The sequence below is a fragment of the Chlorocebus sabaeus genome, chromosome 24 (genome assembly GCF_047675955.1).
Source record: "Chlorocebus sabaeus isolate Y175 chromosome 24, mChlSab1.0.hap1, whole genome shotgun sequence".
NCBI lineage: Eukaryota > Metazoa > Chordata > Mammalia > Primates > Cercopithecidae > Chlorocebus > Chlorocebus sabaeus.
In genome coordinates, this window is record NC_132927.1 from 46,040,311 (window position 1) to 46,063,084 (window position 22,774).

At 44.6% G+C, this 22,774-nt stretch overlaps 1 protein-coding gene across 1 annotated transcript in view; it reads left to right on the plus strand.

Annotated features, from left to right (window-relative positions):
- SUSD6 (sushi domain containing 6) overlaps positions 1-22,774 on the plus strand; it is a 103,685-nt gene that overhangs the window by 24,917 nt on the left and 55,994 nt on the right. The window contains exon 2 of the mRNA XM_007987118.3: positions 22,277-22,477. Coding sequence (XP_007985309.3) covers positions 22,357-22,477 — 121 coding nt within the window. The 5' untranslated portion in view covers positions 22,277-22,356. The remainder of the gene's footprint in view (positions 1-22,276; positions 22,478-22,774) is intronic.

Consider the following 22,774-nt stretch of genomic DNA (forward strand, 5'->3'; position numbering starts at 1 on the left):
TTCCAGTGGCTCAGACCCTGGCTGATGGCTTACCTCCTGAGGTGAGACCAAGAGGAAGGCCTTCAGCCTCCCTGAAATGAGTGCTTCTCACAGCTAAGGTAGTGTGACCAGCCAGGGGTGGGGACGGGCTTCCTGGGGAAGAGGTTGGGAGAGCCTTAATTAAGCCTGCCTGGTTTGGCAGTAGCTCAGACTCGCCTCCTGTTTCTGTGTTGGCTGATAATTTCCTTCAGCTCTAAGAACAACTCTTCATTTCCAGGGGGAACCCATTGTTGCCAGCACACACTCACAGAGCCTATCCCCGGTACTGCTGTGTGTGCTTTCTGCCTCCTTTCCAGAAGAGGCAGGTAGCCACTCTTTTTTTCTTATGAGTTGTTCCTGCCTCATTGGAGCTCCTGGAGACTAGTGCTGCTGGATCTCTAATCTGGCAGAGGCCTGGATGAGAGCCATTTCTTGGGTTCTCAGAACAGACCTAGCCTAGTGGAGAACAGTCCTGGGGCTGCCACTGTGTCCAAAAGCGCTCAGTCAGTGGTCAGATTCTGATTGCGAGATATATGAGGGAACTTTGGTGAGTTAGGAGAATGGGGTTCTGATTCAGCCATTCTCTGAAGAAGTCATGATCCTTTGATAGGCCTCAGTTTTCCCCTTCTAAAATGGGTAGATTGGACTTTATAAGATGATCCCAGACTTCCTTTAGACAGTAATGTGTTAGGATTCCATGGCAAACCCAGGAGTCTGCCCCTGGTGTAGGTGACCAAGGTTGGCAAAGGTTGGGACAGAAAGCTTGCAGTTCCCAGTTCTCTTTTGCCTCCCAGCTTTTTGATGTTTCTTCTCCTTGGAATGCCCCACACTCCCTGTACCCACCTCTTTCTGCTCTGTCCGGCTAATACCTTCCTAAAGCCAGGTATCAGCTTAGACTACCGCTTGCCCCATACTTGTGTAGGTGCCTCTCCTTGGTGCTGCCATTATACCCTGTGCTCAGCACTTACCCCACTGTATTACTATCTGTTTCCTTGTTCTTCCTGACCTTACCTGAGCTTCTTGAGGGCAGAGACTGTCTACCATCACCACTGTATCCCTCATTACTGGTGCAGCACCTGGGATGTGGTATATACACAGCAAATGTTGAAGGAATGAATGTCCCCCACTAACCAGGGTCAGCATACCCCAGTGCACTCTGGGAACTGTTCTCTGACCCTCTCCACCCTTACCCTGCCTAAGGCTCTCTTTTTCTGAGCTGTGTGTGGGTGTTGGAGAGCCTTGGATAATGCTGAGTTGTTTTTGAAGTGTGTCTCATTGTGGCAAAGCATTGGGTGATGTTGCCATCCCCACCCCCAGGGTACGCTTGCAAGAATTGCTTCCACCAGGGATGGGCGTTGACTTTGCCCTGCTCCTCCTCATCTCCAGCCCTGGGGGAGGGGCAGGCAAGCATGTGCAGATTGCTGTCCTCTGCCCAGCTGCCTGGGGCTGGGCCATCTGCTGCTTGTGACAGTGGGTGGAGTGAGAGGGGTGAGTGACCTGTGCAGGGGAGGGAGTGTGGGGTGAGCAGCAGCCTAGTCTCCTTCAGTGCACTGACTGCGTGACAGAGTTCAGCCCCCCTTCTCCCCATGTCCTGTCTTCTTTTCCAGTTCTTTGTTATGCTATACTTCATCCAGGTCTTGGTTTTGTTCCAGCTGCTGCCCCCCAGCACTCTGCTAGGAGAACTCTTGCTGTGTTTTTGTTATCTCTGTGTGTGCTTTGCCCTTTTGCCCATGCCTCCAAGAATCTTTATGTTACATAAGACAGCAGCAGCAAAAAACAGAAACAAAAACAAAAAATGTTAGAAACGAAACTTTGGACCGTTGTTCTCTGTTCAGATGCAAATGATGAATCTCTTTCCATCAGAGTTTGTACTTTTGTGTTCACCACCCCGTTTTCCGTCCCTCCTCCTGGGGAGCCTTCGAATGGCAGGGATGGGCTGAATCACTCACTTGGGAGGACTGTAATTTAGCTTGTGCTTCAAACCTTGCCTCTTTCTGACCTTGTATGGACCTAAGAAAGACGCAAAAAGGAAGTAACCTACCCCCATCACTCTTGGTGTGGGTTTGAAGGTTCTGAACTGGGGTGGGGAGGGGAGTGTGAGTGTGAGAGTGTGTGTGTGTGTGTGTGTGTGTGTGTGTGTAAACTGCAAGGAGATGGGATTGGCGGGTGAGAATTGTGGACAGTCTTAAAAGCCACCTTTACCAAATGAAGATGTGACATAGTAGGGACTAGAAGGGCAGCATGCCCTAACCAGGACTTCCCAAACTTTAACATGCATATGAATCACCTGGGGAACCTTACTAAAATGCAGATTCTGATTCAGTAGATCTGGGATGAGGGCTGAAATTCCTCATTTCTAACAAGCTCCCAGGTGCTGCCAGTGCTGCCCTTAATGGACCATACTTTGAATAGTAAGGCTCTGTTCCTCCTATTCCACCTTTTAATAGTTGATTTAAAAGATTGACCTAGGGAAGGCAAGACAGGGACTAGTCAGGACTTGCATATTTTAAACCCAAGGCTCTGGGCTGGCCTCTCAGCCAGTGTCTATAGAGCCTTATAGGCAAGTCCCTCTTATCTAAGCTCCTGGCTTCTCTGAGCTCCTTTGGTCCAGTTTGGTTTCCAAGGTATAAGAGCTACAGCCCTTCGGAGGGTGTGTGTGCATACTCACAACAAGATTGGGTCCTTGCCCCTTTCTCTTTGGATTATTAGAAATAGATAAGGCCAAACCTAGCATTTAAAATAGAAGTTTAGAGCTGAAAGAACTTTTAATCTTTTCCAGTCTATTTTACTGAGGGGGAAATGGGCCCAGAAAGCTTTTGCTAAATGTCCAGAATCACAGCCAGGGGCAGAGCTGGGATGAAAAACCAGATACCTTAATTCCCAAGCCCCTCTCTGAGGGAGTGTAAATCTGAGTTAGAGATGAGAGAATCAGAATGTTGGTTTGGGGACATGCTGATTGAACAAAAAGGCTTTCCAGTGGTTTGGGGGAATTTTGCACCACATGAACAACTCAGGTAGATCAGCTGCCATCTCGGCAGCCCATTGTTTATTCACTTAGGCCAGGGCTTTTAGCTGCAGCACCCCTGACTTTGGATCAAGTGATTCTTTGTTGCATGGGGTTGTCCTGTGCATTGTGGGATGTTTCGTTGACATCCCTTGCTCTACCCATTAGATACCAGTAGCACCTTACCCCCAAGTTGTGACAATCAAAAATGCCTCTAGACATTGCCAAATGGGGGAGGTGGCACAAAATTGTTCCCAGTTGAGAAACCACTGGTTCAGGCAACTAGTATTTTGGGGAAGAGATTCCCTCTGGGGCACCTACACTGGGGTTTTTTTTTTTTTTTTTTTTGGAGTGTATGTTAATCTCAGATTATAAAGGAAGCGTGGGGTCCCAGCCTTCCTGGGAGTTTATTTACAGTTTAGTTTATAGTTTAGTGAGGGAGGGGGGAACCACAAAACTATTAACTGTAGACTCCCAGGAAAGCTCCCACCTTAATGCCTCCTCCAGGATGTGTAGAGACCCAGGCTGGACTCAGAAGAATGTGGTGCAAGCCCAGGGTGCTTAATGAGGAAGATATTTTGCTGTCCTGGGCTGGATTGCGTAGCTAAGAACTGAGTAACTTTCACTTACTCCTTAGGAGAATTCTTCCATTCTGAAAAAAAATTTTATATATATATATACACACACACACACACACTATATATATATAAAATATATATATTTGGAGACAAGATCTCACTCCGTCACCCGGGTTGGAGTGCAGTGGCACAATCATAGCTTACTGTAACCTTGAACTCCTTGGCTCAAGTGATTTCTCCTGTCTCAGTTTCCCGAGTAGCCAGGACTACAGGTGCACACCACCACACCTGGCTGATTTTCTTTTTGTTTATTGTAGAGACAGGGTCTCGCTGTGTTGCCCAGGTGGTTTCAAACTCCTGACCTTGAGTGATCCCTCCGCCTCAGCCTCCCAAAGCACTGGGATTACAGGCATGAACCACTGCACCTGGTGTGAAAAATAAATTTTATCTGAATTTGTAGAGGGCAGTCAGACACATTAACCAACAAATGTCTACCCTTGAATGGAGAGAGACAAACTCAAGCCTGACATTGGTAGATTAACTCCTTATTTTTTATTTCTACTTTGATTTTATTCTGATATGGGTTGAATCTTCTGATAGCTTTTCCTGTCTATTTTCTAGTGTGTTAAGTGATTATTGCTATAAGACTGGAACTATAGTCTGTAATGTTCTGAGGACATAGGTATAAAACGTCGGTAAATGCCCTTTTTAGATGTGAGCCTAAGAAAGGGTTTTGTTTTGTTTTGTTTTTTGACACGGAATCTGGCTCTGTCGCCCAGGCTGGAGTGAGTGGCGCGATCTCGGCTCACTGCAAGCTCCGCCTCCCAGGTTCCCGCCATTCCCCTTCCTCAGCCTCCAGAGCAGCTGGGACTACAGGCGCCACCACCACGCCCGGCTAATTTTTTGTATTTTTAGTAGAGACGGGGTTTCACTGTGTTAGCCAGGATAGTCTTGATCTCCTGACCTCATGATCCGCCCGCCTTGGCCTCCCAAAGTGCTGGGATTTGAGGCGTGAGCCACCGCGCCCGGCCTAGAAAGGGTTTTTATCCATTTTCAGTTTTCAGAGGATACTGTACTTGCAAATGTTTTAAGGCCACAGAGTTCCCACCTTGTCCTCAACACTAGGCCTTCCTAAATATTATTCCAGTGCACAAAAAGCATTAGTGATGGAATAGAGACTCCATTGCCTCCTGGCTTGCATCATTCCTGACAGTGAATCTGCTGTAATTCTTTGCTCCTCTGTCTGCCATGTGTCTAATTTTCCCTGGCACATGGCTACTTTTAGGACTTTCTTTATCACTATTTTTTTTTTAACATTTCGATTATGATGTACCTTATGTTTTCTTTTTGTGTTTCTTCTTCTTGGGGTTTGATGAGCTTCTTGTATCTGTTTGTGTATAATTTTCAAATAATTTGGAAAATTTGGGGCATTCTTTTCTCAGTATTGTTTCTGTGCCTTGCTACCTCTCTCCAGCCATTACTCCTGTTCTATTAGGCTGCTTATTATGTCCCACAGTTCACTGATGTTTTGGGTTTTTTTTGTTTTTTTTTTTTTTTTTGAAGTCTTTTTTTCTCAGTATATAATTTTGGATAATTTCTTTTGCAAATTTATTATTTTTTCTTCTGCATTGTCTAATCTGCTGTTAATCCTATCCTGTGTACTTTTTATTTCAGATATTGGTATTTTTCTCTCGAAGTTCAATGTGAATATTTGAATCTTTATTTTTTTGAGACAGGGTCTTGCTCTGCCACCCAGGCTGGAGTGCAGTGCCACTATCGTAGCTCGTTGCAGCCTCAACCTCCTGGCCTCAAGCAGTCCTCCCACTTCAGTCTCCTGAGTAGCTGAGATTACAGGTGCATGCCACCACACCCAGATAATTAAAAAAATTTTTTTTTTTTTGTAGAGAGGAGGGGGTAATCCTCTGTTGCCCAGGCTAGTCTCAAACTCCTGGAATCAAGAGATCCTCCTACCTTGGCCTCCCAAAGTGCTGGGGTTACAGGCACAAGCCACTGTGCCTAGCCACTTCAAATCTTCCTTATGGCTTTTCTCTCTTCATCATGCTCGTCCTTGTTCTCTCTTGAACACATGGAGTATATTTATAATAGAGATTTAACATCCTTATCTATTCTGTCATCTCTGTCATTTCTTGATCTGTTTCTGTTGTTTGATTGTTCTCCTAGTTTTGGCTCATATCTTTCTGGGCTTTATTTTGCATGCCTGTTAATTTTTTATTGAAAGCCAATCATAGTTTTACCTTGCTGGGTGCTGGAACTATTTGTATTTTTAAAAATACTTTTGGGCTTTGTTCTCAGGAACAGTTCAATTACTTGGAATTGGTTTGATCCTTTCATGGCTTACTTTTAAGCTTTGTTAGGCTGAGTCCAGAATAGCTAAGATCACTAAGCTGGTCCCACTTGGAGGCAAAACCCTTCTGACTTTCCTGCCTTGGCTGGTGGGAGCATGTATTAGTCTGTTTTCACACTGCTGATAAAGACATACTCAAAACTGGGAAGAAAAAGAGGTTTGATTGGACTTACAGTTCCACATGGCTGGGGAGGTCTCAGAATCATGGCAGGAGGTGAAAGGCACATCTTACATGGCGGCAGCAAGAGAAAATGAGGAAGAAGCAAAAGTGGAAACCCTTGATAAACCCATCAAATCTTGTGAGAATTATTCACTATCATGAGAATAGCATGGGAAAGACCAGCACCCGTGATTCAATTACCTCCCCCTGGGTCCCTCCCACAACGCATGGGAATTCTGGGAGATACAATTCAAGTTGAGATTTGGGTGGGGACACAGCCAAACCATATCAGAGCATGAACTATTTCTGGCTCTGAGTGAGTTCTAGGGGTTATGCCACCCACTTCTTTGTGACCATTATTTTCCCACCCTTGCTAGTTTCCTCACAGGCATGCACACATCAGTGCTTAGCCCAAAACTCAAAGGGGTCCATCTGCAGGTGTTTGTTAGTTTTGCTCTTTGCAGCTCTCTCCTTTTCAATTAATTTGCTCTGCAAATTCTAGCTACCTGGACCTCTCCAAATTTCCAACTCTGTTTTTTTCAACTGAGATTGTTGAACTCTTTCAGGTTTCTTTGCCCTACCCTATGGCCTGGAAACTCTCAAGGGAGTTAAGTGGAGCAGTAGTAGGGCTCACTGTGTTTTTTTCCCCCATATCTCAAGGATTACTGCCCTGTGCTGCCTGTTGTCCAATGTCTGAAAACTGTTATTTTATGTGGTTTTTCAGTTGTTTAGGGAAGGAGAATAAATTGAGTCCCCATTATTCCATCATGACTAGAGGTAGATATTCCTCAGCTGTCCCTCCAATCAGGTATTAGCCTTGGATGCCATTTTCCTTCTGTGTTCACTTATTGAAACATGGATCATTTAGACAAATCTTATGGTAATTCAGTTAGATTCACATCATGTCAAGTTGCCAAACATTTAGCACCTGCTATGTCCAAAAGAATGACATGGCCAGTATCTTGCTGAATGTGGTATGATCTGTAACTTTACCTGTATTCTAATGCTGCACCTTCTAGCAGAAGATTCTGTGCAACTAGACATGCACGTGACATAGATACACTTTTGAGTCTTCTTCCTGTACCTCCTGATCATAGTCCCATTAAACCTGGGCAAACAACTGAACTAACTAGTCACAATTGGTGAGCAAACAGCAGGTGCTTGGCTGTCTGCCTGTTTATGAGTCAGACCCAGACAGCCCTGTGCGGGGAGGAAAGAGAGCATTAAGTCTCTGTGTGTGGGTGGTCACCTCCGTTTTACCTGGCCTTATTCTGTGCCAGATACTATATTCAATTTCAAAAATGTGTGACTCATTGACTCTGTAATTCCATGAAGTATAGGTCTATTACCTCAATTTTATATGTGACAAACAGAGGCTCACAACAGTAAAGCAGCATACCTAGACCCTGTGAGAAGCTAGAGGCAGAGTCAGGATTTGAATTCCCTTTTGTGTGACTCCAGAGACTATGTACTATTCACTAGACTACATTGATTGACCCTATAATTTTCTCTGTCACTTCCCTCTTCTGGACTCCAGCTTATCTTCCTGTTTTATCTTTGACACGTTGGCTGTATATCTCCCTTGACTTTTCACTTTGTACCTCATGTTGTAATTATTTGTGTTTGTGTCGTATATATACACAATATACAGTAGACTGTAAACTCTTAAGGGCATATGCTTCCTTCCCGTCTTTGTATGTCTCAAGGAATCTTGTACCTGTAGGTGCCCAATGTATGTGTTGAATAGTCACTGAGTTCCTTAAGAAAGAAGTGTGTTAGGAATGAGTTCAGAAACCCTGTCTGGAGGGAAATATCAAATTCCCTCATTAATTTGTGATGTTTCTTCTTCATCTTCTCTGTGTTTGTCATAATCCCTTTTACCATATTCCAGAATGTTGCCTGAATTAATTAACTAATTAATTATGTCCGGGCGCAGTGGCTCACACCTGTAATCCCAGCACTTTGGTAGGCTGAGGTGGGTGGATCACGAGGTCAAGAGATTGAGACTTTCGTGGCCAGCATGGTGAAACCCTGTCTTTACTAAAAATACAAAAATTAGCTGGACATGGGGGCCTATAGTCCCAACTACTCGGGAGGCTGAGGCAGGAGAATTGCTTGAAGCAGGGAGGTGGAACTTGCTATGAGCCGAGATTATGCCACTGCACTCCAGCCTTGCGACAGAGTGAGACTCCGTCTCAAAAAGAAAAAAAAATTATTTTCTCAGGATGTGTTCTCATCTGATTTGCCTGGATTTTATAAAGTTATTTGTTTGGTGCCTTTGCCTGAACTTTGACTAATTTGTGATTACTTTTGGAATCTCTATTTGGACATTTGAAGGACTCTCCTTTATGTGAATTAGTTTAAGCAAATTCCTTCTTGATTCCTGACTTAGGGCCCCACATGCAAGGAACTGGAAGTATGACTAGGACTAGAACTAGAATATATAGGCCTTGGCAGAGGGACTTTGTACAATTAGAAGGTGATGTAAGGGTGGGTATAGGTGGCGGCAGGGGTATGGGGCTAATCAAAGAGAAGGAAGAGTGGGCAAGTTCCTACTTCTCATTTTCGTTTGTACCTCACAGTCTAACCTTGACAACTTACAGGAAGTTTGGGTAATTTATGATGAAGAGGACAGGAGGAATCATGGTTTGGTTATAAATTAGGAGGCTTACTGGAAGTTACACAAGATGGAGAACATTTGGAGCCAGAAAACAGGATCTTGTTTGGCTTGAGTGTGCGCCTCATTGGGGCTGCTAAGCTTCATTAGATGGAGGTGAAGACTTGTCCCTGGAATCCTAAACCTGAAACTCAGGGAAGAAACTCAGGTTACTTTCTGAGTAGAAAGGAGGGAAATGGCAAAAACTGGGACCATATGTATGGAGAAACTTAAGGCCTCAGATGTATTAGGGAAGGTCACCTCTTTGGCCCTGCCACTAGGCTGTTTTTTTCCATTCATGAATCCTATGGAAGAGGTAGCAATTTCAGGGGAGGGGATGGTGGGGTAGAGAGACTTTGTTGTTGTTGAACAACTAAGGAAGCAGGAAACTCTTTAAGCTGTCTGCCCAACTTCTACATAACTTTTGCTAAACATAGAGTATGGAAGTGTTAGTTCAGAGAGACTTTCCATGGAAGGGGTGGAGGGTGTCTCTGAGCTCTCTGTACCATTTAGGAAGCCTTAACTCCAATCATTGGGTTAACTGAGAAGGTATACCTTATAAGACACAAACCCCCTCTAGTTATCATCCAGTCTTTCTTCTCCCTTCTTTTTCACCTCCTTCCCCAAATAGTTTTGCCCTTATTGTGTCCACTTTCTCACTGCTTTTTTTGAGACAGCATCTCACTGTGTTGCCCTGGCTGGAGTGCAATGGTGTGATCTCAGCTCACTGCAACCTCTACCTCCCTGCTTCAAACGATTTTCCTGCCTCAGCCTCCTGAGTAGCTGGGACTACAAGTGCGGACCACCACGCCCAGCTAAGTTTTGTATTTTTAGTAGAGACAGGGTTTCACTGTGTTGGCCAGGCTGGTCTGGAGTTCCTGACCTCAGGTGATCCGCCCGCATTGGCCTCCCAAAGTTCTGGGATTACAAGCGTGAGCCACTGTGCCCAGCCTCCTACTTTTAATTCATGTTAAATTTGATATAATCTGCCTTCACCACTTTGATAAAACTGTTCTTAATTAGGTCACCAGTGATCTCCTAGTGGCCAGATCCAGTGGGCCTTTTTCAGTCTTCGTCTTTCTGGGGCTTTGTTGCATCTGCCACTTCTCATGTTTTCCTTGAGTCTCTCTGTCCCTCTCTTGACATCTGTTGCACATGTCCCTGGTTTCCATGTACCTTTTGGAGTATCTTTCATAGGCTTTCCTTCCTCAGTATGCGCATTATAAGTTAGCGTTCTCCCTAGGATTCTGTCCTTGACTTTCTTCTCAACCTGCCCTCTTTCCTAGGTAAGCTCATCTATTTTGCATGGTTTCAACCGTCACTTACAGGTTGGTCACTCCAGGGCTGCATCCCAAGCTCAGAGTGCTCTGTAAGGTTTCACATTCATTTCTAATTTGCCTGCTAGACCTTTCTACCAGTTATCCCTCAGGTACCCCCAGCTCAATATATTAAAGAATAATCTGAATGAAATTCATTATGTTCCCTGACAAAACCTGCTTATTTACCTGTATTCTTTTTCTCCTGTGGTAGCTTCTACCATTTATGCATAAGCCAAAAACTTAGGCATCATCTTTTTTTTTTTTTTTTTTTTTGAGGTGAAGTCTCGCTCTGTCACCCAGGCTGGAGTGCAGTGGTACGATCTTGGCTTACTGCAAACTCCGCCTCCCAAGTTCACACCATTCTCCTGCCTCAGCCTCTCGAGTAGCTGGGACTACAGGCGCCCGCCACCATGTCTGGGTAATTTTTTTGTATTTTTGTTAGCAATGGAGTTTCACTGTGTTAGCCAGGCTGGTCTTGAATTCCTGACCTCGTGATCCACGAGTGCTGGGATTACTGGCATGAGCCACTGCGCCCAGTCTCAGGCATCACCCTTTATTGTTCTCGCTCACCCCATCCTATTAGTTTTTGATATCTTCGATAGCATTGGGCACATCACAGGCACTGAATGAATGAATGGATGGATGGATGAAAATGTTTATTTCATCTAAATTTAGTTACAATTAAATACCTTGGCCTTGGTGAAGCTGAATGCTCCTGGTTACACTAACTTTTGGGAAGGTCATTTGATTTTTGGCCACATTGAAATTATATCAGGAAGACTCTTTTTAAAGATAAATACTTTGTTGGAAGGATTAGTCATTATTAGAAAGGGGTGGATTGGCCACTCTACTATCTTATAGGGCTCTCTAAGGAACTGCTGAGAAATTTGTTTATGCAGTTAAAGGTGAGGTGGGTGAAGTCAAATTTTGCTGGCCGGTGGAGTGGGGGTGGGGTTGTCCATGGTGCTCATGGGAGTACAGAGAGTGTGTTGCCACAATGCTATGGATTTAATGCAAGAAATAGGCAAGGCTCTTCTGCTGGGGGGAGTAATATGCCCCATTGCACTCACTAATGGATTTCCTAATTGTATCCTAGTATTTCTAACATAAAGGCTGATGATGTGTATTTAACCATTTTGCCAATTTTATCTCCCTTTTCTTGTTGTCCAGCCCCCTGGGGGGGAAAAAAAAAGGAAAAAAGGTGAAAGTGACTTAAAGAATCAGGATTTGGGCCGGCTACTGTGACTCACACCTGTAATCCCAGCACTTTGGAAGGCTGAGGCAGGCAGATCTCATGAGACCAGAAGTTTGAGACAAGCCTGGCCAATGTGGTGAAACCCTGTCTCTCCTGAAAATACAAAAATTATTTGGGCTTGGTGGTGCACACCTGTAATTCTAGCTAATCAGGTGGCTGAGGCATGAGAATCACTTGAACCCGAGAGGCAGAGGTTGCTGTGAACTGAGATTGCGCCACTGCACCCCAGCCTGGGCAACAGAACATCTCAGGGAAAAAAAAAATAAAGAATCAGGATAATCAGGATTTAGAACCACAGAAACTCTTCAAGTAGAGATGGTCTAGTCCAGCCCTGCATTTTCAGATGATGATGACAATAATAATGATAGATGGTGATTAATATAATAGTAACTACCATTTTTGATGACTTACTAAGTGACAGGCACTATGCTATGTGCTTTATATACATTTTCCCGTATAATACTTAAAATATCCCTGTGAGATAGGAATTACTAGTACCATTTTATAGAAAGGAAATAGAGGTCCTGAAAGGTTGGATAACTACATTGAGGTAAAGAGAATGCTGAAGTAGCTATCATGCAGAGAGATGGAGCATCCTCCTTGTTCAAGATCAAGTTTTCCAGTTAAAGGAGAAATACAAGTGGAATGCAAGTCTCTTGACCTTGAGCTCAGTTGAGCACCTGTTTTTTGTTTTGACCTGAGAACTCACTTTCTGTGGTCATTTTTGTCTTATTCTCACTATCCTTTTAATTTCAGTGAAATTGAATGAAATAGAGGGAAGGGTGATTTAGAGTTGGGGTTTTTGGTGAGTTTTTAAAGTTTATTTTTAAATAGGCAGCTTTCCCAGACTGACTGGGAATGTAGCAGAAGGCCTGAGAACCAGGAAGTGACACAGACCTGTTTATACCATCCCACTCTGGGGCCTTTGCAAAACGATCCACAGAGATGGTAAAAAGTAAACATAACTGCATCAGCCAGTTCTCTAGGGTTTGCTATTTTTGACCTGGAGGAGATGTTTCCTGAATAGCTATAAGTACTCAGAATACCAAAATTTATCTCCTAGACGTTCCTTGAGTGAAGGTATATTGACAGACAGACATTTTTTGTTACCAGACAGCAGCATTCAGTGATTCTAGACAGACAAAATTAACAGTTTTTTTTCCCTCCTCTCTCTGCCACACTTTTGGTGAATTGTTCTTCCATTTATTTATCTTTCTTTGTGAGTATCACTGTGCATGCAAAACACTGTCCTGGGAGCTCTAATGGGTTCAAGGTCCAACTCAAAGCTTTCTCTTTCACTTCTCCCTACTCCCATCAGAAGTCTTTGTTCCTGTGTCCTCTGTGTTCTCAGAGCACTTTTTTAAAAACCTTCTTTGGGCCCTAGTAACAATTTGACAGTGTTATATAGATAAACATAATTCCTCTCACGTAAGTTGTGAATTCCTTGAGAGTAAGAACTGTGCCCCAATTCATCTCTATGATCACCCAAGCCCTGCACAGAAGACAGCCAGTAAATATTAGCTGAATTGCAGTATAGTCATTGGAAACACAGAGCCCTAAGAAGTCAGCTTTAGCAAATCGGCTTCCCGGACTTTATTTGCCAACTGGGTATTGAAGCCTGTTCCACTCAGCCCTGATGGGAACCAAGCAGAGATGTGATGACACATGAGATATATCTCTAGGGTCTAGGAACCAGTTACAGTTGCCTCTGCCAAGCATCTGTTTTGCTACCTGGCCAAAATTTCAGGATTTATATAATCTTTTCCCTCTTGTTTTATACATGCTGCTATTTTGCCATTTTGTATGTTTCTATACAAATTATATCTTGTGAGTTTATCTTTTTTTCTCATTCACTCGAGAAGTATTGTTGAGCACTTTGGGGGCAGAGAATTGGTGGTCTCTGCAGGAGTTTATTACCTGTGGAAATGCAGCATACAAAAGTTAAATAACTGTGAGTGGCCTTTGGGGAGGGATATGATTGACTGTCCTATTCCTGGTCCAGGCAGGGATGCTGAGGGTTTGGAAGAGCCTTCCATACCTTTGGGCTGAACTGAGAAATTCTTCCAAAACTAAGATAGGAACTAAGCTTGCCCTTTTATTTGGAAAACAAAAGAGCAGGGGGCCCTATTAGGGAAGCAGGAGGAGGAAAGACTTCCAGGCCCCTTGGATTCCGTTTATCTGTAAAATGGGGCTAATACCACCTATTTAATGAGGTAATGAGTGTGTGTATGTGTATATTCCCTAAGTCTCCCAGAAACTAATAGTATTTTAGGGTAGTCACAAACAATAGCTGTTTAATTTGGAGGGGAGGTAGTGCTAAGTGCTTTAAAGAATTTTTAAGAATTTGATGGGAAAGAATGTGGGAGGCTCACTTGTTTAACCTGTTGGCTGTTCTTTTGTCTAAACTAACATTGTGTTTTGAGCGTAGTCTCAGGCAGTGTTTCCAAACCAGCTGAAACGGTGCCCTTTGGTTGTCTAGTGGGCGTCAGTCACAGCCTGGTAAAACAGGAAGGGGCTTAGCCAGCATGAATTTGAGCACCCACTGTTTCATGCATCATCCTACGTGTCTCACGTTTGTCTTAATTTCACTGCACAACAACCCAATGAAGTGGGTATCGTTTATCCAGTTTACAGATGGCAACTGAAAATAACTTGCCCTAGCCACCCAACTGATAATATCTGCCAAAATTTTTCCATGATACTGGCCTCCCTGAGAGATACGTGGCTCAACTGTTTCGTTTTACTGATGAGAAAACAGAGGCATGGAAGCCTAGTGCTTGTCTGAGGTTGGCCCATCAGTCATGTTGAAGCTGGGACTGAAGAAAGGGTTTCCTACCTTCAGGTCAGGAACTTATGACAGGCTTAGTTCCTGCTCACAGGTATTTTGCCTCCTCTCCCCCTTTTTTCTGTCTGGTCTTACTTGTTCTCTCTTGCCTTTCTCTCTTGCATCTTTTCTCCCTTTCTCCCTGGGCCCCTGTAGCTCTGCAGTGTGTGCAGAGGCTGGGTTTTGTTGTTGTGTTGTTAAGACGTGTGTTATTTTTAGAAAGCATTTTAGGAACACTGTGTACGGATAGTCCATACGAATGTGCTGATGGATTGATTAAACCCTAAAGGGAAAGTGGACTGTCCTGGGTTTGCTGCAATGCAGAGGAAGATAGATGCTAGGGATCTGTCTTGGAGATGTAGGGGAATGTGCTGTCAGTCAGAACAATGAAGATAAAGTTAATGTTGCTTCCTTCCAGTCAGAGCCTGTGTTGACTTACTTTTTAGAGGAAATACTTTTGGGCCCCTCCTATGCCCTGGAAGACATTCCAGTTTTCTTAAAACTGAAAGGTCCTTTGGGGATCATCCAGGTTCACCCCTGAGACAGGAAGACTCACTGACTTGCCCGAGGCCAAACCACTTTTCAGTGGCTGGGACCTAGGCTGTCTCTCCTGTCCTGTGATCAGGTCCCTGCTGCAGCCGTCCTGCTGTTAGGTGCTAGAAGAGAGGTGTTAGAGACTTGTTAAAAAGAAAACTTAGGTGGGGTGATAGTGTGTCGACTGGCGTTCCTGTTGTCTGAAGCTGGGGAAAGCGTGTTGCCCAGATGATGTGGTGAGCAATTCAGGGGGTGAAAGACAAGGGCACAGGGAATATCAAAGCAATTCAGAAAAACCTCTGAGTGGCTTAAGAGGAAAGCTGAGGTAATGTTTGTGATTTGGAGGGGGTGTGATTTTAACAGGAGTTTGATGTTTGCCTTTTCAAGTAGGAGCTGGAGATTAAAGGAAATGGATAAGTTAATATCTGGCCTGAAAGGATGTCAGAGTCCAGCAGAATTTGTGGCTGTCAAAGCACTCAAGTGTTAATGGCACAAAGGAAAGGGGAAGATATACAAGTTAGTAGGACTGGAAGAATCCATTGATCCACAGTGGGAAAAGACAGAAGGCATCTATAAATAACTGAATTTTGGGGGGTAGGAGGCATTACGTTCCAATAAGTGTTTAGATATCTTTTGATGCTGTAGCCTGGCCATTTCCGTGCGCGTAGGGGTACAGAGGGGAGATGTTGCAGGGAAGAAAGAGAGGTTAAGGAAGGGCCTGGGCAACTTTGGCTGTATTAGTCATTTCTCTTACTTATCACACCCCTCTGGGGAACTTTGGACTTCAAAGTGTTAGGACTTCTTATCATTACAACCTGAAATATAATTAGCTGGTTAAATTCTGTTCATGTTTCTGGAACCGTTCTTTGTCCTTTCTCTTCATGTAGCAGGATCAAGGTTGGTGAACATGGTTAATTAAAGGAATAAACTCTTGTTCTGGGCTCTTACCACTACTGCTGTTATCCCCTGTCTAGATTAGTCTGAGGCAAGAAAAGGATTTATGTTGGTTTTGTCATCCCAGTTCCCTCTTTTAACTAATGGACAGAGGAGCCATGGTTTAGGAAACAATTTGTTCTAAAAATTACATGTAGAGGCCGAGGCAGGCAGATCACTTGAGGTCAGGAGTTTGAGACCGGCCTGACCAACATGCCAAAACCCTGTCTCTACTAAAAATACAAAAATTAGCCAGTCGTGGTGGTGTGCACCTGTAGTCCCAGCTACTCAGGAGGCTGAGGCAGGAGAATCACTTGAACCCAGTAGGTGAAGGCTGCACTGACCCAAGATTATGCCACTCCCGCTGCACTCCAGCCTGGGCAACAGAGCGAGACTCTGTCTCAATAAATAAATAAATAAATAAATAAATAACATGTAAACGGAGTCTGACTTTACCCACGCAGCACCTGGGAGCCACGCTTGACTGAATCAGACCCCTCTTGCCTTCAGGAGAAGAGTTCGATAGTGTAAGATGACCTTGCACCTTCAGCAAGACTATAGCATTCTTGGGAGGGGTGGGCCCCAGGGTAGTCAGACACGTGGACTGAGGAGATCTGGGCCTTGGCCGCCTTGGGAACAGGGGGCCCTGGCTGTTTACTGGCTGGCCCCAGCTGCTGCTGACGCTGCCTCCCAAGGCCGGAGCCATTTTTGAAGGTGACTCCAGGGCACTTTTAATCTTATTAGCAGGCTCTTGGGTTAACCTGGAAGCATCTGTGGCAACAACAAGCAAGTAAACCATGTGAACTTTGGGCTTGTGTTGCAGGCCCTTAACACCAGAAACCCACCATGCGTGTCATCATTTCTCAGCCCTCTGCTGTCTTGGCTTCTGGCTAAGACAGTAAACATAAGCCCCAGGTGTTTCTAGTTTACAGAGCATTTCCTCATATTTTGTTCCTTTTGAGCCTCAACAGAGTCTAGGGAGATAGTCAAAGCAAGTAACAGCCCCATTTTACAAATGAGGAAATGGGCAGAGATGAAGTAAGTGACTTCCTCAAGGTCAGAGCTGTGACTTGAGGGCAGTGTTCTTCCTCATTGGAGGAACTTACGGACAGGAAGTGAGTGTCCACAATATCACATTCAGCAGGGCACAGTCACCCAGCTGTTGATATTCTGAGTTTACAGAGGTGGGAGAGGCTGCCCTTTTGGGGCTGACAGTCTAGCTGAGGCCTCTTGTTACCACCAGCCCTTGGGGCAGCAGCACTAGTTCCCAAGAAATAAAATCAGAAGGGTGACTCTCCTCACCGTGTGTTGAAGAGGAAAGCTGGCTACTGGGATAAGAGATGGATTACGGCAAGACAAGGGTAGAAGCAGTGAAGAATTATGTGGCCTTAGAGCCTTTTTCAGATGTGGAAACAGAAGGCAGAGAGCCTTCATGACCAGCCCCCTGCCTGGTGGCAGAGGTGGGACTGAGTCATTGCAGGCCCTCTCCTCTGTCTCACCTCTAAGTTCAGATGTGATATTCCTTGTGAGGATGGCCGAATACTGGTTTTGAACTTGATGCTTAGTTCTAGGTTCCTCTTCAGTGATAATTTTTTTTAATTAGGGGAAGTAGTCACTAACATGCCAAAGGAATACTGAAGTGAAATGGATTGTTTTTGTTTAAACAAAGTTTTAGTCTCAGTATTTCTCTAGGGATAATGAATACCTAGTGAAACATTTTTCTTCTTGCTTGGTGTACTAAAGCCACCATCCAAGAACAGGTCTTGTTTTTTTAAATTCTATATTCAAGGCAGATCATTTCTTAAAATGATTAGATTTATAGTGTGGCCTTTTCTCCATAGTAGCTGGGTTCTCCCATTCTGGGTAATACTTTGGAGATTTAGGGGTTAGCTTTCTTCTGTTTTATTTCTGAAGCAGTAACCCTTGACCTAGCCTTACATGTAAACACCCCACTGACTACTTTCCATTTATCTTTTCTTTGCAAAGCCCCCATTTCCATCACCCCATCTGTTCTGCACCTGTCCCATCTTAGGCTTCATGGTGGAATTGGTTCCCTGACTCAGGTAGCTGCTTAAGCAGTAAGGGAGGAGCCAGCTGTTCCTGCAAAACAAAACCAAAACCAAACAAAAAACCTAAAACCGATCAGGAACTCATACATGTACATCTTGTCTTCTCTAGTTCCATACTGGCTCCTCCCCACAGTATTCACGATTTTGGCAAACCTTTGCTACCTGCCTGTCAGATTCCTGGCCTTGTGCTGGCTATTGAAGGTTCCGAGTTGAGTAATTCACTGTCCCTGCCTTGAAGGAACTCTCAGCCTGGTGTGATGAGACAGATAAACAAATAGATATAATAACCTGTTAAAGGTACAGTCACAGCAAAGTAAGAAGGGGTCATTTCTGCATTGGAGGTGGGTGTGGTGTGAAGTGTCAGGAAAGAATTCCTCTAGATGACCCTTGTGCCGAGCCCCTAAAATGACTGTATTCCTGGGAGAGGGAGCAATTAGGTTTTTGAGATTAGTTTTAATGGCAGTTTGTTGAGAGAGGAGACAGGTGGTCTATAGGAAGGCCTTGCTACATTAACTTTATATTTTGTTTTTGAATAGATAATACATGTACAAAGTACAACACTCAAGATAGTAAAAGGGAATATATGCAGTGAAAAATGTTTTTCTCCTTCACCGTTAACCACTCAGTTCCCCTCCCTGAAGGCAATCATTAGCTACCAATTTCTTTTTTTTTTTTTTTCTTTTTTTTTGAGACAGAGTCTCACTCTGTTGCCCAGGCTGGAGTGCAGTGGCACAATACTGGCTCACTGCAACCTCCGCCTCCCAGATTCAAGCGATTCTCCTGCCTCAGCCTCCCGAATAGCTGGGATTATAGGTGCCTACCACCACACCTGGCTAATTTTTGTATATTTAGTAGAGACAGGGTTTCACCATTTTGGCCAGGCTGGTTTTGAACTCGTGACCTTGTGATCCACCCGCCTCAGCCTCCCAAAGTGCTGGGATTACAGGTGTGAGCCACTGTGCCCAGCAGTTACCAATTTCCTATGCTTTATTCCAGGTGAGTTTTTCAGTGCTTGTGGGGGTGGGGGGTGTCTTTTAAGAATATATGCATGTACACAAGTTATTTTTTTCACATACTAATTTTAGAAGTCATACCATATTAGCACAGGTTGAAGCGCCCTGTTCTTTTTAAACCACTGCACGGTATTCCATTATTTTGGGTGTACTATAACTTATTTAAGTACTCCCCTTTCAGGAACTTTTAGGTTGCTTCAGTCTTTTGCCTTTACAAACAATACATGAATATCTTTTATATATGTCATTGCACATGTGATTTCTTAGGACACATTCTAGAACTGATAGGTCAGAGTATAGGTGCATTTTTTTGGAATAGATATTCACAAGTTGCTCTCCGAAGGGTTCTATATTGATTATAAAATGCTAGCCAGGCAGAATGGCTCATCCCTCTAGTTTCAGCCCTTTGGGAGGCTGAGTTAGGAGTATCGCTTGAGGCCAGAAGTTTGAGACCAGCTGGGCAACAGTGAGTCACCCTCTCTCTTAAAAAAAAAAAAAAAAAAAAAAAAAAGGTAGGTGTGGTGGCATACTCTGGTAGACCCAGCTACTTGGGATGCTGAAGCAGAAGGATTGCTTGAGCCCAGGAGTTCAAGTGAGCTGTGCTCACAACACTGCATTCCAGCCTGGATGACAGAGCAAGACCCTGTCTCTTAAAAAAAACAAACCAAAAAACACACCAAAAAACTAAATTTAAGATTCTTTACCATTTGGCCAGCCCCACAGCTCTTGCCCTGCCTGCGCCCTCGCTCCCCACCAAAATGCTCTAAAATCCCTGTCAGTGTGATCTTCCTAAATGAGTTTCGTCTTTTAATTTACCTGTTTAGAATCCTTGTAAGGGTAAAGTTTAAACCCCTCTGCTTAGCCCCTGCCTCCAGCCTCTACCAGTAGTAATGTGCTCCCATAGTACTCTCATCCACTTGTATTTGGTGCTTCCTTTTTTTTCTTTTCCTTCTCCGTTTTCCCCTTCCTTCCTTCCTTCCTTCCTTCCTTCCTTCCTTCCTTCCTTCCTTCCTTCCTTCCTTCCTCCCACCCTCCCACCCTCCCTCCCTCCCTCCCTCCATTCTTCCCTCCCTCCCTCTTCCTCCATTCTTTCCTCCCTCCCTCTTCCTCCATTCTTCCCTCCCTCCCTCCCTCTCACGTCCTTTAGGACTCAGCTTAGCATCACCTCCTCTAGGTAGTCTTTCCTGACTACCACCACTTATGCACAGAACACCTAAGCATTACCTTATGTGGCCTCATTTATTCACTGCTTAAGTGTTTTTTATGCACGTGCTGTGATGTGGCACATGCAGGTGTCATTCTTGATGATCCACTGGTTGTTGCCTCGAGGGGATGACAACTGCCCAGTAGGGTTACCTGGTGTGGCTGCACCTAAAACAGCAATACCAAAGGGCCCATTGCCAACTCTGTCAGTGACCAGCTGAGGCCTCTGTGCATATCCCTTAACTCCTTTGGACCTTGATTTGGCATCTATCAAATGAGATGGTGAAACTTGAGGAACTCTAAGGCCCCTGCTGTGCAGGTCTTATTAATGATTAAAACAGTAGCAGCAGCCAGTGTTTACTGCGGACTTACAAAGTACCAAGCACTTTGCCAGCCACTTTGTCTATCCTAATTCTTACATCAACCCTACGAAGTTAGTATGGTTACTGTCCCCATTTTACAGATGAGGAAACTAAGGCTAAGAGAGGTTATACAACTTGACCACAAGGTCACAATAAGGAAACAGATTTTAATCCAGGCATTCTGACTTTACTGTTCTTAGCCACATAAATGGGCACACATTCCACACACAGTTTTGTGTACTGTTTGGTGGTCACTCACAGACTCCACCCCAGACCTCTACATGAACCGTCCCTGTTCTACAGTTTTAAAGGCTTAAACTGGAGTCTGGGTGAAAACTGGTGACAGAAGACTGCTATAGTCACAGTTATTAGAGGGAAATGGGTGAGGATCAGTGGCCAGCTCTGTTCCTGAACCTTTGACAACTCTCAGTCTTGTTTTGGACAGAGACAACTTACATTGCTGTTTTCAGTTACCCTCTTTAGGAGGGGAGAGTAGGCCTGAGTCACGCTTCAGGCACAGATTAAAATGAGATCTCATACCAGGTACAGTTGTTCACGCCTGTAATCCCAGCACTTTGGGAGGCCGAGATGGTGGATCACTTAAGGTCAGGAGTTTGAGACCAGTCTGGCCAACATAGGGAAACCCCATCTCTACTAAAAATACAAAAATTAGTTAGGTGTGATGGTGGGCACCTGTAATCCCAGCTATTTGGGAGGCTGAGACAGGAGAATCACTTGAACCCGGGGGGTGAAAGTTACAGTGAGCCAAGATCATACCATTGCACTCTAGCCTGGGCAACAGAGCAGGACTCTGTCTCAAAAAAAAACACCAAAATCAGATCTGGGTGGTATTCCTGGCAGAGTCCCGGGGCATCCTTTATTAGGGTTATAGATGACAGACTCCCTAATCTGTGCATATAAGGCCTTATTAATGGAGAAGGGTGTGTGTGTGTGTAACTTTAAAAAAGGAGGTGTAATATTATATGGAATACCTGTTATAAACTAAAATAACTGGCAAATGAAATTAAATAAGTTAACTGAAATATAATAGGCCCACATCATAATGTATTATAATGTATATGTATTGTCAACCCAGTTGCCTCCCTAAAGGCTTATAGAAAATAATCTTTAAAGTCTTGACCTCTGATACACACACACACACACACACACACACACACTCACACTCACACTCTCTCTCTCTCTCCCCCTCCCTCTCTCTCTCTCTCTCTCCCCCTCTCTCCCCCCTCCCGCCCCCCCCCCCCCCCCCCACTGGTTCCTACTTTTCTGAAGTCTTTGTCTGAACTACAGTGGGTAGGTGGTAGGACTATTTAGCAATTACAGCCCATTCTCCATGCCTCCCCTCCGCCCCATCTTTTTCAGGGACAGCCAACAGAATGTGGTCACAGGTGTGTTGGGTGAGCCTTGATTAATTAGTCAATTTTTGAGATTCATGGTTGTGGAGTCAGATCCTCCGGCTCATCAGCCTTTGGCAGTTTAGCCAGCAGGCTGGGGCCCTCAGCTCCCACTGCTGCATTCCTTCTCTAGGCGGTGTATTCTCTCTTTACGACACGTGTTCTCTCTCTCTTTTTTTCCTTTTGGTTAGTTGAACTTGTTCTGAATCCAAGTGGCAAAGGCAAAGCCTGACTTGGGTGTAGCAGCTCTGTGTCAATAGCCGCCTCTCTGCTGGAGCCTCCAGGCAGGCGGTGGGGCAGAACTGGGCAGTTTCTGAAAGCCCTGCTGTGCCTGACCGACATCCAGGTGAGACAGAGCTCACCTCCTGGCTTCTGCACGCTGCAGGCCTTGTTTCCCGAGGGAGGAGTTGAAAAGCCACTTCTGTGCTTGCCTCTCCTGGCAGCAGGGATTCAGTTGCTAGAATTCTCTCAACTTTATATGCGATTATGACTTCCTTACCAAAGTGGCTGCTTTTGACTAACTTATGGCTGAAGTTTTCAGTTTATCTATGTCCTTGTTTGTTTGTTACAGGTTAATCAGCTCCTGGCCGACTTTAGGATTCTTCTGGATTTTAAATTTTTTCTTTTTAAAAAAACTTGGACGGATAAAAGATGTGCCATGGCAGGATAGCACCAAAGAGCACCTCAGTGTTTGCCGTGGGCTCCGTAGGACATGGAGTGTTCCTTCCGCTGGTGATCCTTTGCACCCTGCTTGGAGACGGACTTGCTTCCGGTAAGTCCTGACCTGCCTTCTGTGTGTGGGTGGGAAAATATTTAATACCATTGTTTCTCTCGAAGACTAGGACAGGGGACTCTCCTCCTGGCAGTCAGTTTCAGGGACAGCAGAGGGTGGAGGGCTTTTGTGCTGTGGTAAATATAGCAGGGAGCCAGTCCTTCTGGGGCCTAATAAGTCAGCTGGAGGAGGGATGTGTGGCAGCCTGCTGGTGGTAACCTTGTTATCCCTTCCCCCCAGCCATAATCATCATTGGGAGGACAGGGGTGTAGGGTTCAGAGCATGCTATGCGGTTAA